The sequence below is a fragment of the Charadrius vociferus genome, unplaced genomic scaffold, assembly GCF_000708025.1.
Source record: "Charadrius vociferus isolate BGI_N301 unplaced genomic scaffold, ASM70802v2 scaffold655, whole genome shotgun sequence".
Taxonomy (NCBI): domain Eukaryota; kingdom Metazoa; phylum Chordata; class Aves; order Charadriiformes; family Charadriidae; genus Charadrius; species Charadrius vociferus.
Window position 1 is genome coordinate 1,039,984 of NW_009648330.1, and position 17,737 is coordinate 1,057,720.

At 42.2% G+C, this 17,737-nt stretch overlaps 1 protein-coding gene across 1 annotated transcript in view; it reads left to right on the forward strand.

Moving 5' to 3' along the window:
* The window catches only part of ZMIZ1 (zinc finger, MIZ-type containing 1), a 157,688-nt gene extending 142,983 nt beyond the window's left edge, over positions 1-14,705 (forward strand). The window contains 5 exon segments of the mRNA XM_009884558.1: positions 488-556; positions 1,088-1,335; positions 4,342-4,505; positions 10,216-10,464; positions 14,192-14,705. Coding sequence (XP_009882860.1) covers positions 488-556; positions 1,088-1,335; positions 4,342-4,505; positions 10,216-10,464; positions 14,192-14,299 — 838 coding nt within the window. The 3' untranslated portion in view covers positions 14,300-14,705.
* The last annotated feature ends 3,032 nt before the right edge of the window (positions 14,706-17,737 follow it).

Here is a 17,737-nt window from a genome sequence, read left to right on the forward strand (position 1 = left end):
CTACATAACTAAATCATTTCCGTTTTTGCTTTGTTCTGTCCCCATCTGTGCTGATCTTAAGTAAAATAGCTATAATACATAGTTACTTTGAAGCCTTATTACTGTGTAGCACAAAAAAAAAATCCAATTTGAAAAAACAGTGCTAGCTGATGTTCACAGGGAAAGATCTGCTATGTTTGAAAAGCCTTTACATTTGCAATGTATTTCACTTAAAAAAAATCATTTAAAGGATGCGAATTGCTTGTGGACACACAGAAGTAGATCTATTCTTATCTCATCTATTTGATGTAGAATGCTATTACCCTGGTAATGCAGATGTAGAACTAGAACTGTTTGCCCCAAATCATTCTGAAATTATGTGTTACAGATAGTAAGTTGGTGGATCCCCGTCTGCTGATTTCATCTCTAACCTATCCTTCTTCCATCCTTCTTTTATGCATGGGTAGCAATATTCTAACATGAGGTTTGGGTTTTTTTTCCTTTCTAGTAAAACTGCTCTGCTGGAGGGCTTGGAGGTTGACCAGTATATGTGGGGTATTCTGAACGCTATACAAAAGTAAGTGAACTTACTAATTTCTGATATTGAAGACTAAGCAACTAGGAGATATGTTAATGAGCACTGAGATAGTCACACCAAAGTAGGTCTTAGTGACTGAACTTGAATATTCTATTTCATGGCTCCTTGGTGGAGCTAGCGATACAGTGAATCAGTTTCCATCTTCTTAGTAGATCTCGTTTGGGTTATCTCCTGATGGCAGCCCCACCAATGAAGCAGAGGGAAGAGTGAGAATGGAGGATTAAATGCTTTCTCATATTTAAAGTAGTCCCTCTGATTCACATGTGGCATACCACATAGATATGTTTGGATTTCATTGTGTGGATAAACACAAAAACGTGCTCTCACAGTTGCCTTTTTTAAAACGTGCTTTTGGCACACACCTAAGGACTGAAGGATCTTGAGGTTGTATTATAATACAGCATTTCAGAACATTTGTTACCATGCAGATTCTTATGGAAACTTCAACAAAATTGATTAAAAAATAATAATAATCAATTAATATGCTAAAATTTTCGCATTATTTTACAGCTCAGAGTTTGAAGAAGTTACCATTGATCCAACTTGCAGTTGGAGGCCGGTCCCTATAAAGTCAGATATTCACATCAAAGATGACCCAGACGGCATTCCCTCAAAAAGATTTAAGACCATGAGTCCAAGCCAGATGATCATGCCAAATGTGATGGAGATGATTGCAGCTTTGGGTCCTGGCCCATCACCTTACCCATCCCTACCCCCTCCTCCAGGAGGCAACAACTCCACTGAATATGGTAACCAAGGTTAGTTTTACAGCTCTGTGCACCCGGGCGGTCACTCTAGAAGTCAGTGGTTCAGTCAGCTTTGTGATTGAGGTATGTCAGTGCATCTTCTCAGAGAGATGCATAACGGAAGCAAATTATACGGCTGAAATTCTGCATCAGTCTTTTCATGTAAAATTAATCTGTTTAGGGGAAAATATATTTTAGTAAGGAAATAGGGGCTTGTCATATTCAGTGCCATGTAGCCCTCCCTGAGTCAACAAACATTGTATGTTGCCTTACAAGTTCATGGCCTGCCACAATATACATTTTCCCTTTTTTTTTCTGTCCATTTTCCTTCTCTTCCAGTCATATTCAAGTGAAGGCTCCTGGTGCTACAGGAGCTGACCCATTAACTCTGCTGCTTGGGCCACTAAGTTTAACTCGTGGCCAGGTGGGGGAGGTTTGGTATGCCACCCAGAAAGCAGATGACTTTTAAAGAGCTTTCAACTGCTTTGCAAACACCTTTGCATTAGAAAATTACTTTCAAGTTCCTCTAGCCATGTGCTGCCAGACTGAGAAACAGGGAATTAAATACAAGCAGTGGAAACAGGTTTTCAAATGACTGGTATATTGTGAATAACTCAATTATAGTGACAATTCTGAAAATATGAAACCAGAGACTGTTTCTTTTGCAAGTAATATGATATGACTCAGTTCGGCTCTGGGAAAAGACCAACTGTTCACACCATCAGAATCCCCAAATTGATTACAAGGTGATATATGTGCTTTTTGCAGGCGTTTAGAGAAAAATATAGATTGCATGCAAAATATGGTTAATTTGCTCCAATGACTGCAAAACTGATGACAGATGATAAAACTTTTTAGGTTTTCAAACAGATGAATGATTACTATAACAAAGCCAAGAGCACTGAATCACAATTTTTTCACTCGTTTAGTAGGAGTGAAGTGCAGTCAGAGCATGAGAACAGAGCCATCTATTCTTCATCATCTTTCTAGCTCATAATCAGGAACGGAGAGGGTAGTCACATAAAGTGGGATTTAGGGTTTGTGTAACGAGTGCTGTCTAGGCTGTTATTTCCCTTGTGGATTCTGTAGCAGAGGTAGTCATTGCTTCTCGGAAACCTGACTCATCAATGGCAGGTGAAACCCACGCTCTCCTATTTCCCCTGCAACAGGCATATCAATGCAGAGCACCAGATTATCCTAAATGTCTCTATAGGTCTCTATAGGTCTCTGTGGCACAACTCTTGCTCCAGAGAAGGGTATGCTGCTGCATGGGTGTAACTCCCCGGGCATACTGCCTTGCATCTTCATTCTCCATCAATATGTGCACTGAAACTTAATGCTTAGAGTTTGGTAGTGTCCTCTGGTTAACAGTACTCTAGAGCAAAGTAGTAGTAGTAGTAGTACTACTGCGGTTTATGTTTGTTTATTTGGGTTTGACAATAAGCACACTGAAGTTTAATTTGCAAATATAACAAGTACTCAGTAATACAAGACCTTATTCCAGCTCCCTGCTATTAATTCTTTCCTGAGAAGCAAGGCAAGAGCAGCTATATTCTGAGACTCATCCAGTTTGCAGATTAACAAAATAAGAATTAGTAAGGCTCTGCAGTATTTACATGATAGATCAAAGTCATGACTTCTTTGAGAAATAGTCTTACATGGCTAATGACTTCTATTCCTCTGAGATTAAACTTCTGCTTGTGAAGCTGTGCTAAAGAGCAAATGATGCAGCTACTTCAGTCTGTCAAACTCCCTTCTTGACTTGAATATTTAAAGCTGCTGTACTTCAGGCTCTCCATGCAAGCTCCAAAGCTATTCTGTTATTTCAGAGCTCAGTATCATCCCATTCAGTTGCTTATATGAAATAGCTGAGTGGCTTTAGTTCAATTTTTAGTGTTTGTAGCAAATAAGCCACCAGAGTTGGTATCTCAGTTGGCAGTGGTAACAGGGGGGATCTGGACAGAAAAAATATGGAAAGTAAAATCCCTGTATTTGGGATACATGCTTGCTTTAGAATTCAAGCGAAGATCACTGGGCTGAGGGTGGGACAGATCAAAACATTCTCACGATGGTCATACTGTACTCGTCTTGCAGATCAGCAGGGGACTCCAGGCTTCTTGCTAGATGGTAGATGTGTGGGGGTAAATCCAGATAATTTATTCTGAATTGGTGTGAAATTTTGGTGCTTTGGAGAGCATCATTTCAGGCTGAGGTTAGGTGGATTTCATAAATTCACTAGTTTTTCATTACGAGTGTGCATATCCACATCCTGAAACACAGACTACAGGCAGCCAGTTTGTAACTCTGAAAATGAGAAGAATAGATCCAAGAGGGGAAAATTGATGTTGTATTTGCAGACAGTCAAGTGAATTTTATTAGGTTTTGTGGGAGCAAGGAGCATGACATCACGAACGCCAATTAGACATGAAGGCCTCTTCTGTGCTGTCTTAATGGAAGTTGCCTGTTTATACTGCAGAAGAGGTAAAACAGATGCTGTGCTATGAGCTGGTACTGTGGCATCTTCCTGATCCAGGTCTGTCAGTTAGCTTCATCAGAAACTGAAGCAATGCAACGATCTTACTGAGTGCATAGGAGCGTAGACATAAATAACACAAGTGTCCTATAAATAATTTTGGACCTGGGCAGTCAGTCTCAGTTGCACTGAGATGTTTCCAGATGCAAATATTCCACAGAATTTAATATCCCTTTCACTTCTTGACTCGGTTAAGTTTATTTGGTGATTTGACAGTAGTTTTTCAAAATGTCAGCAGTTTTCAATTAGCTACAACGTGTACATGAGTTATTACAGCAGGCAGCACTTGTGAGCTTGAGTGCCTTTTTTTCCTCCCTATTCCTCCAGCTTGCTCCAGCAGCGGGGAGCACAGCGTAGTCACGCTCAGCGTTGCAGTTGCCCTGTGCTGTGCAGGGAGGATGCCGCCCAGCTTTTACAAGATACTCTGAGAGATCAATGTTGGGAAACAAATAGTTTGTTTCATATCACATGTGTTTCTCTTTTAGGCAACAGTTACCAAGGGCATGGCAATTTTGACTTTCCGCACGGGAATCCTGGTGGCACATCTATGAATGACTTCATGCATGGGCCACAGCTGTCACATCCCCCAGACATGCCGAGCAGCATGGCAGCTCTCGACAAACCGCTCAGCCACCCCATGCAGGAATCTGTAAGTAATGGTGCTGCGGATCTAGGTTTTCCTTTGTGGGGGTAAGGAGCTCTCATCCAGCTAATGGACTTGCCTTGTGAACTGCTTTTACTTTTTGTGGATTCCTCACTTCGGAAGTTTGTGAAATGGAATAGTCCTGAGAAATGCCGAAAATGCAATTTTTAGTTTCTGGCTTTTTCCAGATTTTGGAGAAGCGTTTCTGAGCTTTTTGGATTGTCATTTAAGCTTGTTTATCTGAAAGAGACAACCTGACTTGGTGTGCGTGTGTTAATCGTTGTGCTTTGCTCTGACACCTGAAAAAAGCTAGACTTCATTCCCTAGGCCAGCAGGGTCTGTGAATATCCATCTTCAGCAGACAGCTTGTTACAGCACGACACTGACTGACTTCAAAGCAGGGACAGTATCTTCCTTGCCTTTGTCCCTGAGGGCAAAATTTGCATCAAAGCATTTTGAGGGGGAATTCTACTCGAGTAGCATGAAAGGCACCGTTAAGCTGTTGGGAATAGGACAAACCTGTAGACGTCAAGGAGAGACACTGCCACTGGTCTGAGAGTCTATCAATGTAAGAGACTAAGAAATGGAGGTTCCCCAGGTCTCAGATGGAGAGGCAGAACTGTGCGTTGGAAAAGCAGCTTGCTCAAAGCACTGAGTGTTATATACAGAATTTATACATCTCCAGAAAATGCAGTACTGCAGCAGCTAGACGATAGAAAAGCAGCATTTAGCTCTTAGGCATGGCTAGTCATCTATTTTAACTCGGGGTGGGGGGGGAGTGTGTGTACATCCTTTTATGTTCATTTAAGTTACAGGGCAGGGGCTTTATAGTGTGCTGTTACTGCACAGGAAGGATGTTTAACTTGACAAGTCATCTGTGCCGTGTCTTTAGTGAATACTAGAAAGTACAATTTCAGAATGTAATGAGGAAATGTGGTGGCAGATGCTCGGCAAAAGCCTACTCAGTCAATGTCTCCTCTAGCTGGCAGTGGGTTTTCCAAGGAGGATGGTGAGAAATAGGAAGAGAGTGGAGAGAGGGTTCTTCATATAGCTTGGAGAGAGCCCAAGTAACAAGACTGTCTGCAAAGGAAGAGTCCAGAAACTGTAATGACTTTACCACTTTACAGGCTAATAAAGGACAGAACAAACATGCTGTAAACCTAATTTTACGTTGGCAAACTCCACATACCCAGCTTAAAGAGCAGTCTGAATTATCTGCATCAGAACCAACCATACAGTATTAGAATATAGTAGTGAGGGGAAATACTACCAACCTGAACCACTCACAGCTGATTTCCTTTGAATCAAAGTCTCCTATTACTCGACACCCACCTCTCGACTTTGTCAGTTAACTGCTATGCCTTTGCTCTAGTAGTTGCCTCAGTGAAATTTCTGAAGTGGTAGGATATGAATTGGTTGAATATGAAAGTGAAGAATTTGTGGCTTTCTGAAAATGGGACTGCTTACAGAGGTTAGCAGAGGTGAAAGTTGCTCAAGGCTATGCATGTTCCAGAGCTGTGAGGGGGTATTTGGGCAAATGTTAATAGATTTTTGGTTCTGTGGGCCAATATGTAGGAAATCTGATACTTGCTTATGATAGCTGGCAATTAAAGTAAACCTTTGCCTTACTTTGCCCTCGTCTATCATGATAAGCAAGCTACACTGTTTGGGAACAGGAAGCAGCGCTCAAGCAGGTTCCACCTAGTTTATGTCAATGGCTGGTTTTCTCTAATGAGGATCAGTTTTCAGGTCTATTAGCACAAGGGAATTAGATTGACCTTGTCAATGTCACCGTGCAGTCTTCAGGCCACATTTGAGGACGGTTAGTGCTCCCACGCAGCTTTTTCAGTATTATAAAGTCTCAGCTTTCCTCTTTCTGTCTTTCTCCTTCTTCCTTTCTTCTCTCTCAAAAATGAACTGTTGGTAGCAGACACTCAGGAAAGGCAGCCTTAAAATTACTGCTTTTAGAGAAATGCATGCCATTAACACATTCCTAAATTATGTAGCTGAATGTCTTTGGACAGACATCTCTGCACAAAAATAACTATAAATTACATTGTGCAATTGAACTAAGGTTTTAAGATGATGTCTGTGCTCTTTCTGTCTTTCCTTTTTACACATTTAAGGTGTATTTTGTTTTCATCTACTATTCACTCTGACCGTTTCATGTTTACAAGGTGAGTCAGGATCAGATGTTAGGTCCTTTTAGACCCGAGGTCTGTTTCTAACTGGATTTGAATGCTGCTGAAGAAGTTCCTAATTTTCCTATTATGAAGATTTATGTGGTGGCCCTTATTTAATGGTAGGCAGAGAAAGTTGGTCACTCCAGGAAGTGTTTGCCCAGTGTAGGTAGGGCTGGGTAACCAGGGCTGGGTCTTCAGAACTACCTTCTCTCAACGCTGCTGTTCTGCTCCTGTGGAAGAAGAAAAAATCAAGACCTGAAAAGTGGCTAGTAGTGTAACGTGTTGTAAGAACTCTAGAACAGATGCTTCTATGTCAGTGCAAGACTGCTACAAAATAGCTGCCACAATCACATCATGTTTGTTTTCAGAAATTGTAAACAGGTTTTAGACCAAGGTGAATTCAGAGTTAGCTCTAGCTTAGTGCTCATTGTAGACAGGGTAAGGAGTGGTACGTGACTGAGAAGTGGATGATCACACCATGGTTTCATGTACACAGTGAGGTGATACCAGCTGGTGTCGCTGTAAAAAGTCATCACTCTCATTTCTATTTTCACTTTTCCTCTCTCTCACACCAGCATAAGTGTTATTGCAGCCATGAAGTGATCTGGATCCGGGTGCTGATGTGATTGAAAACTAATATTGGGGAGGCAGGGACAGGGCAAGTTTAGCTTTGATCCATGTCAGTTCCCCAGTTGAGTTCACTGCATGTCTGCAAGGATGCACCCAATGACAAAGCCATGGATGCGAAAAGTGGCTGAGAACAGCAGCAGAGCAGGATGGCATCTTTCAGTGGTGCTGCCAGCTAACCCAGCAAAAGAGTTGGTAAAACTGTGACCCCAGTAGTGGAGAGAGATAAACCATCGATTTAACCTGCTGATCTTTTTTTTTCACTATCAGTTTTCTCCTGAGATGAAAGGTGGCAGGTCCCGTTGCTCCACAGCTATTCATCTTGGCACTCCTAGAGGTCACTGTTGGGCTCATAAAGAGTTGTGTTGTTTTGTGCTATTAAACTGAAGATGTAGTTGTGTCTGCTATAAGCTTTTCTTTTATAGGTTGTAAATGTTTTTAAGAGTGCCAAAGTTTACACTCCTAAAAACAGCTCTGGAATTACCTTGCTATGTAACCAAAGGCAACTTTTTCAGACTCTGTGTTCATAGTGTGGGTTAGTGCTTTTAAAATAAAATGATGAGAGTCGCAGACACAAGCTGAACGTACTCAAAGTGTATTGCTTAGAATGTTTTTGCACCACGGCAAACTTACCATTAGTTAGCTGAATGCAAATAGGAAAAATGTAGAAGTCCTGAGCATTTTACTGTCTCACAGCTAGGCTGGTGGAGTCTGTGGCATAAGTCAGATGGATTTTGAACCTGCGATGGCTGTCTAAGATTATGGTAGCCCTTAGTCTTACAATGAACAATTATTTGCTATCCAATAGTTATGTCAGGGCCCAAGATACTGCCTTATCAACTAAATACTTATCTATATAAAATGCTTGCATATATAAACATAATGTAGAATTTCTAACCTTTTTGTTTGTTTTTAAATATCCCTAAGAACATATGAATGCCTCTTGGTTTAAATAATTATTGATCTAAACATGCCAGTATGGCTCTTGCTTTGTGCTTTCAGGGATAAATTTAAGAGACTATTCAAGATAATCCTGTTTTGGTTTGGTTTTTTTTCTGGAAACTGCTTTCCCACTTTAGCAACAGTGTCTTAAATTGCTTTTTACTTTTTCTTATTATTAAGCTTTCTTAATTTCCACACTTTCTGTTGCACGTGTCTTCAATGAATGAAGAAGGAAACAGTACTATTCGGATAGACACGTACTTTCATTTGGACTTCTGCAAAGTTTTTAGGCTACAGATTCATTTACATTAAGGTGTGGTCTGTGGGCAGATTTTGTACAAGTTTACCCCTAAGGTAACAAAATAATGTTGCAGAATACTTTTAAAGTAGTCAAACTGTGACCCTAATGGCCAGAAGAGTGTGTATCAGTACTTTTTAACATTACTTTAAACTCTCATATGGGAAAGAGGCCCAAATGAGGTGTTCCAGATAGAATCCTGCTCCTTTCCACCAACCTTTGTATTACCAAAGTATTGAAAAGGACCCCTGTGTAGCCGAGTATGACTGTCCCAATGGATCAGTATTCAAGTTTCAATTTTTCATGAGTGGTGAAATGTATTTTTCTAAAATGCTTGTTTCTGTATTATTTTTTTTATTATTATTTTGTGGGAACATTTAAATTAAGTTTTGTAATAACCTCCCTTTTGCTTTCCAAAAAATGAAGACTAAGGTTAAAATAACCTCGCAGTTTACTATGATATGAAAGGGTCAATGCTGACATAGCATTTTGCTGGTTTCCGTTGGCTTGGCTGGATGAATTTCATGCTGTTATTGTATGTATCTGTTCTTTTATTTCAGCTCCACTTTGTGGCAATATGTAGCATTCCTCAAAAATGTTTACATTTTTTGCTTCTCCATATACCCAATTGACATAAGACATCTGATTCTGAAGCATTCACACACTTCTTTCTCATGGCGCCAGCGCCAAGTCCCAAAGAATCCACTAGCATTAAATGTGACATGCAGCAGAAGGAAGAATTGGGCTTGCGCGTTTTTGTTGCTTCACTGTCATGTGAGAAAGGCTTTTCCCTCACTCTTCCATAATGTGGTTTGGTAGTTTATTCCCCACAGAAAACATAAAAAATACTCAGCTTTTGCTAGAGGACTTATCCATGGCATGAATGCAAAATAGAACTGTGGTCGTTGGCTTAGTTTAAGCTCATGCATTTTACTTTGCAGTCAGCAGGTACGCAGCCACCCACAGCAGCTCTGCTGACAGGTGGGAGCTCGCTAGCCGAGCTGACTTGGTTTTTTGTCCACCATCAGAACCCGTGAATATCAGCGAGGAAAATCTTCAGCCCTTAAAAGGGGTGTTGCATTCTGAAAGGAGAAGGAGGGGAGGAGTGGGGAAGGGCTGATGTTCGCAAGATGTTTGTAATGAGCTGAAACACAAATAGGCAGCGGTGACGGGGAGCTACCTAATAAGGGAGCTGAGCAGAAAGGATGCATTTTCTCGGTTAAGCGGTTTCCTGGTGTAGGGACCGTTGTTCAACAAATTCTCCATTCATTCATGGAATTTTTTAGGGCAAAAGCATCTGCCTTGTTAATGCTGAGCAGCACCCATAAGCCTCCTTCCCTCCTCTTTGGGGTTCATGATTTTGCATCTTCGAGCGCAGTTTCTCACATCACAAGGAAGCAAACCAACAGCACAAATCCAACGTGTTTATCTCCGCCTTGCAGATAACCTTCAAAAAGCTGAAACACTTCTTCCGACATTGGGATATGGAGTTTTCTTTTCCGATTGCGCTTTTTTGTTTCTTTTTTTTGGGTGTTTTTTTCTGTTGTGTGTGTCTTTTTTTTAATTTATTTATTTCTTTTTGTAACATGCAGTTACAGAGTCAGGCACCGCGAGCAGTGTACCTTGTGGCCTCACTTTCTTTTCCTGCTTTTTTCCTCCTCCGCAGATCCCTCATCCCGGCAGCACTGATCAGTCCCATACTTCCATGCAGCAAGGTTTGCACGTCCCTCACCCCAGCAGCCAGTCAGGGCAGCCATTACATCACAGCGGGCCTCCTACCCAGCAGTCCCGGCAGCCGCCCCCGGCCGCTTCTAGCAACCATCCACACAGTGACCTGACCTTTAATCCCTCCTCAGCCTTAGAGGGTCAGGCTGGTGGACAGGGAGCACCCGACATGCCGGAGCCCTCGCTGGATGTAAGTCTGTGTCATACTATCATCTGCCTGCCATAGCGTGTGCTTCGCATCGCGGCGGGAGGGCGGGGAGGGTGCGGGGACGGGGAGCTGCTTCCACAGCACATGCCATCCTTTCATGCTTTGGTACATGGGCGCAAGTGCTGCAGCCGAGGTGACAGGGAACTCCTGGCTTGCTGGGAGAACGGTTCTGGTTTGAGCAGCTGCGTGGCGTGTGAGCCGTAGCCTCTTCCTAGCACCAAGACAGGCGTTTCTTCAGACGATAGTTCAGGCACCAGGCTGGGAGCTGTCTCCTCCCTTCCCCCTCGTCGCTGCGCGGGCGCTCCTGTGTGCTCATCTAGACCCTGAAGCCATCGCAGCGCTTGAATACAGGGAAGGACGCAGCTGTGTGTGGCTCTGACCGTGGCGGAGCTGCGCCAGGCGAGCTGCACGCTGAGCCCTGCAGCATGCCCTGGCCAGTGGAAGGGGGATCTGTGCTGGCCCACCCCGTGGCACTGTCCCTGCGCCCTGTGGCCAAAACCAGGCTGTGCCCATCCATACCTGCTCACGCGAGTAGCTCAGCAGCACCAGTTCTTCCTCCCGCTACACCACCTAGGAAAGTAACCAACAAGGACGTCTCCTGCCTCCTTAGCCACTATGGGAGGCAGCTCACAACTAAGCAAAGATAAACCTAGTTTTATGGCCACAAGTAATCTTCCATCTCTTACCATCCATTCAGTGGAGTTGGAAGTGATTTAGCTGAGGAATCTCTCTGGTTAACCACCTGCTTCCCAGAATATAAACTCCTTAGTACTAGGACTGGGTTTTCCGTTTGAGTCATGCGTTCCCGTACGTGTATCTTCTGTCTGTTACAAAGTCTGCTGCTGCACAGTGTAATTTTCTTAGAGGAGCGTTCACCTCTGTGCCTTGGATTTATATCTGTAATTATGGTTGCTGTATGCTTACATCTTCCCTGTCACAGACGAGCCCTGTGCCAGCAGGCAGCCTCGCAGAGACGAGGGAAGGGGTTAGGGGAGGGATGGATGCTCTGGTTACAGGAACAGTGCCCAGTGGAGTAACTTCTGTCTGAATCAGACTGCTGCTCTTTCACACAACACCATCATGTACGCGTCCTTTGGGAATGATAGTTCATGCGACAATTAGAGTTCTGAATCCTTAAGGACCCCATATGAGCAATATTAATAGGTGAAATAAAAATGTCATTTTTTTCTTCAAATATTTAAGCGACATAAAGTATGCTGTTACGGGTCAGGCGCTCGTTTCTCGATGAAAAGCAAAGTAGAAAAACCTGTACATTTATCACAGTACCGTGGTTATCGCTGATGGAGGCATGCTGGATTCTTAATGGGAAGCTGAAATTATCTTAGCTAAATAAGAAGGCAAGTGCTGTGCAGTGCGGGGAAAATAGTTCTTTGAAATATCTGTGAGATCAGTCGTGATCAGGTGGATTATTTTAATGGGTTTAACTTTCAGTGGCCGTGTTGTGGAACCAGGCTGAATAAAATCCCATGCAGCAAACCAAGCAGGGGACCGTACCGTGGGCAACTCGGTCCGCTGTCTACTGACACAATCACATTAATTCTTTAGGACTTCGTTGTGATGCAGCCTAAGGTTTAACCTGGGTTAAAGGATATACCTCGTATAGGTACAGAGACGGGTGACCTACACTTGCACCTCACACAGCAGAGGCCCAAGACTCAAATGACTGGTTAGACCTCTCAAGTATTCGCTTCAGGAGCACTGGGTGCACCGCTCCAAATTCTGCCCCTAAGTGTAGCGTGTTCCTGTAGCTTCTGCCCCCACCCCTGGCAGCCCCCGGCATCCCTCTGTCTCTTACCTCTGCTCCAGCACAGCACCCTCAATGCCCAGCAAGGCCTTTCTCAGGTCTCTGGTTTTCCCACCAGCCGGGCAGGAGGCAGGCTGGGCTGCCTGCGCCCTCTGACCAAGGCAAGCCCAGGTCACCCTCAAAACTTAGAAGACGTCATCTTCGGAAATACTGACCATACTGTTTAAAACTTTCACCTTTCTAAAAAAAAATTTTTTTTAATCCCCTGTATACAAGAATAAGTCTCAGAGACATTATGTTAAATTTTTAAGAATTGAGTTGTAAAATTGTAGGACAAATTCAGCTGGTTTTTACTTTCTACACGTTTGGTGGCGCTGCAGTTTTCTTCTGGGCTTCTGTACTAGGTATTCATAAAATATTATGATAGCAGGTGAAATACATTTAAAAGCCTTATATATTTAGTCTAGTGCTATGACAGTAGCGTTTTTACCATGAATAAAAGGAGGTGGTATTTTAAGAAAAGCACTCCTCCTGGGAGATTCTGTTTATGTAAACTTGACATTGCGTTTTTTTTAAAAACGCTTAGTAAGTAATAAACTGCTTTCTGCATTTCATGTTTAGCTTATTGAAAAATGTATCTGTTCATCCATACAACATTAGAAGATGAAGCTGCATTTGCACAGGAGCAATAGAAGCATATAAATACAATATTTGCATGCTAAATGTGATGCAGTCAAGCTTTTAGTTTTATAGTATTTGAAAACATAGGACAACTTAAAATAAATTTCTCGTACCTACTATTAAGTTTGTTAAAGCAGTCCATATTTTTCTTTCTTTGCTTTAACACAACACCGAATATAAAGGGAGTTTATTACAAATTCTTCCCTGCTGTTTTTTATAAGTGACATTTTTACTTTTGACTAGGGTATGGTGAGATGCAGAATAAAGCAGAAAACATTGCCTCGTACACAATGCAGGAGTCACGATTTGCTTGTTATCTGTCAGATCAAAAACAATCTGAGTGATGGCTGGAAAACCAAAATTTTCTATTTGAAACACAGTATTAATAAAAATATAAAGAAAACCCCCACAACTATTCCTTTTGATACTTTAAAAAATGGTGGAGATTAGTGCATCTTCTGTTGAGATGGGGTATTACGCCCCGAGCCTTTAAAATGTCTGGAATTGCATGTAATGCTGTAGTTCAGTGAGAATTTCCAACTACCATAAACTGTGTCGCTGACACAGAAGGGAAAAGGACTCACGCGCCTGCCCTGCCACTCCTCCCCCCGTATTCCTTCTCAGTTGTGTTTTTCCTCTGTTTGGGGTGGTTTTTTTCCTCTTGTTCCAGGCTAGTTTTAACCCTGGGTGAGTTCCCTGCTCCAGCTCACTGCCCCAGAGCTTACATCAGCGCACAGAGGCGTTAGGGGGTGGCTGTGGGGTGAGGGAAGGACAGGGCTGCCTCTTTCTGTAGGGGTGCAGGCTTCGGGTGGGCATCACACTGCCGTGTGCCAGTCAGACCAGTCTTTGTTGATCTGCCTTAAAGCTCACATATGTATTACTCAAACTGCACGTTTCAAGTTTCTATTCAGTGTTTTATATGAAACAAACATACACAATGAGCATTAATCGAGAAGTATTTGTCAACATTACTAGCCAGGAAATATACTTTGTTTATTCATGAAGTTTGTGATGGGGAGGTTGATTGCGAAACACGAATTGAGCTGGTAACGTAATTCACAGGTGAAAACTGAGGAATACAGACTTTCACAACCAAGCGGATATGGCACCATCTTAGGGTGTTAGGTTGTGCCGCTGCCTTCTGATTTATTTGGATAAACACCTATGAAAGCCAGTTTCCAAGAATGTGTGGTGTTTAATCCCTTTTTTTCTCAAATGTGTTTCTGTTACCTGTAATTTTCGTTTTATTTTTGTATTTTATAGCTGCTTCCAGAACTCACAAATCCAGATGAGCTGCTTTCGTACCTGGATCCTCCTGATTTGCCAAGCAATAGCAATGATGACCTTCTGTCTCTCTTTGAAAACAACTGAAACCATATGTATTCTCCCATCCCTTTCACTTTTTCACACGTGTGTGGCTGCACAGCAAGGAATCTTAACACTCCTTTTCCACAAGAGAAGAAAAAAAACCTCACAACTTGATCCAGTGGTGCACTCCCTGCTTTCTTCATCTCGGAACTGCTTTTGTCAGCTTCAAAGACTGCGAAAGTGACGGGAGAAAAAAATACAAAAAATAAATAAATGCAGTAATCTTCGAGTCTGCCGTGCTACGCGTGACAAAGAAGCATAGACAGTTGTGCAGCTATTGGAAACCCCATTTGTTGTTCATCCTCTAGAGAGAGAGTTCTGTGATAAACATAGTGTGAAGTATCTTGGCAAAACCGAATCTTGGCAAGGGAAGAAAAGGCAACAAAATGGAACTGTCTTTAATTGACCCATCTCAGAGTGTCCTTCCAACGCGTGTTCTTCCATTTTTTTGAAACTGTATCTCCCTCCACCCCACCTCCCCTCTGCCCCCCTCCAACCTCAGGTTTGCGTTGGAGTGTTTGTCCTGGCCACACACAAAAAGAAAAACAAAAACACGTACGAAGCTCAAAAAAGCACAAATCCTACAGTCAAGTGGCAAAGATAGGGAAGACATACAGGCCTCTCGGAGGGAGCCAGCAGTGTAGCTAATGCGACTTCAGTAACGGAGTCCTGAGAATCTCCAGGCTGCAGCCGTGGGTGTTGGTATTTCTGCAGGCGCAGGAATCTTTACCACCTCTTTGCAGAGGATTCCTCTGGCCAAACACACAGATTGGAAACACCCAGGAAAAATTAAAAAAAAAAAAAGTTTGCAATGTTTAGGGATTATTTTTTTTTGTAGTTTTGGTTTCACATCTGTACCCTTTGTGGCTGCGTTAATATCTAGCTGTTGAGATTGCTGTACTAGATCTTTCTGCCTTGTATGCCATATGGAGTGGAAAGGAGAAGGAGGGGGGATGCAAACCAAACTGTTCCCGATCGTTCCCTGCAGCCTTCGGTGCCCCGAGCATTTGTGTCACTGTCTGTACTGCACAATACATAGTAAGACAAGCTGGGTTGAAGGCAGCCAGGAAATCGTAGCAGGATGGAGGGAGAGTAACATCACTATCTGCATAATTATTTTTAATAATCGGCTCGAGAAGGGGCATTGACATTGGACAGACATCTTACAGCTTCGTTGTTGTTTTGCTTTGCGTTCTGTTTTTGTGACTGTTACAGATAATTCAGCCTTTTTCTTTTCTCCTCCTTCAGTTTCTTTTTTTAAGCTTTGGCTGCCGGGATGAGCTCTTTCTCCCGAAGGACCGGGCATGGGGAGAATAGTAACTGTCGGTAGATTGCTACTGCCCTCAAGAGACCCTGCTGCCACAATCACTGTCTTGCCCTGTGCTCTGTGCTTCTCGTGTGGTTGCTGCTCCTGCATGAGCTTCCTATTGCTTCTGTGCCCATTTCTGTGCTCTTTGTCTCTCTCTCTTTCTCTCTCTTATAAATGATGTACAGTAGCTGTGTAAGAAGTGCATGTGTGCCAACTTTGCCCTCGTGGTGCAACATTTCAGCTTTTGCCCACTGTACAGTTATTGGTTTCGTTTCTTTTTGCTACTAAAGCAAGTTTGACCCTGCTCCTTTTCCTCATCCCAAATCCAATCAAACACCCTTCGTTTGCTTGCCACAATACGTTTCAAACTGAAGTGCCAGGCAAAAGTTTGTTTGTCCCTGTCGGTTTGACTAGATAGCTTCCTAGCCCTCTGTGTTTAGTTTGCAATGCTGTAAATGGCATGCTCTGCTCTTATGACCCTGGATTTGCTTTCCTCACCAAAGTCATATTTGTAAATTCTTTGCGGTTTTTGTTTCATTTTGCTCTTTTTGTTAACGTTTCCCACTACTGCTGTACATGCGTCATGATATATATATGCTAGTCAGCAGCACCTTGCTGTAGATATTAAAGGAAATGGCGGTTTAGTTCTTTTATTTTCCAGTAGGAGTATTGAATCTGTCAAACATATTATGTAGAGATGGTCCCACACTTATATTTTTCCTGTTTCAAGTTTTTTTAAGAAAGGCGCTGTTCATTATGCAAAATCAATTATTTTAAGAATTGCTATTGTAAATATCTTTGTGAATATTTTAGTATCGTCTTTGATAATATTCAACATTTTCATGATCTGGTTATACTTTTGCTGGTGTTTTTAAATACCTTGTCTGAAGAAAAATATGGGTCCTTTTTTAAAAAAGAAAATTGAGGGTTCTTTAACAGAATAAGGGAGGTGTTTTTTTTTTCTTTTTTTCCCCCTGTTTTCTTTTGATAAATTAGCCCGAATTTCATATCCATTTATGTGAGGAATGAATTGATACATCAGGCAGTACCTGGACAATCAGGGCCCAGCTCTGTCGTGGAAACATAATAATAAGTGATTGCCTAGGGCGAAACAAACAACCCAACTAACCGACCGATGTTCGTTGACTGTGGGTGATTGTGGGCTGGTAATGGCAGAGATTTTGTTCGTTTGCCCAAGCGAGCAGAACAACTAGGACCAGCTGTCTGAACAGGTAAAGATGCACTAAGGCAAGCAGCAAGTAAGAAAGGTACCATATTTATATCACTGTTCTGGTGCTCCGGTCTCTGAAACTGGGGCATGGTAACACTTAGGGGTGTTGGTGGGTGGGGGAGGGAAACAGTATAGTATATGTTATTCTGCTTAGAAGTGTCTTTTTTCTTACGTAGGCTTGACAACCTGTAGAGGATCTCTGCAGAATATTAAAGATACCTTGGTGTAATACATGGTAATATGGTTGTGGTGTGGTGCTGCTATCACACAATTCCTGGGAAAGATCGTTCTTCAGTTACCGATGTGTTTTGTAGCCATTTTACTGTAGTAGTTTCCCCCTGTATTTTTGCAGCATTGTTTATATAGGTATTGAAGTCATTTGCAGGGGTGGCTAATGATAAACTGATTTTATGCCCTTAGACTTTGGGGTTTTTGTTTGGGGGGGAAGTTTCTTAAGCCATAGGTTCGGAATAAAGACAATTTCTCACTCTTAGTTGGAACTGGTTGCTCAGATTTTTTTAATTAATTCTATTTAATGTTTCACCCTCCATTGATTCCTGAGCAGCTAAGTTAGTCACCTGAAATGATTTTTCTCTTAAACGCAACATTAGTATTTTAAACCAGGTATGTTAAGGATTGACCTTTTGCTAACTGGTAGTATTTAAAATGTATCATTTAAAAGTACCTGTTGGAAAGCATAAAGGGAAAAAAAACCCCATAGATATTAGCAATATGTTTGGAGCAGTGTTTGCCTCTGCTTTGTACAGTAATGGAGAATTAAAGTGGACGGTTGACATTTTTAAGCTTACAGAAACGTTTGGTTTCTAAGCAGAACTCGAGAGAGAAAATACGATTTTACCCATCACCCAAATGTTGGACATTTGAGACAGTTTTAAAACTT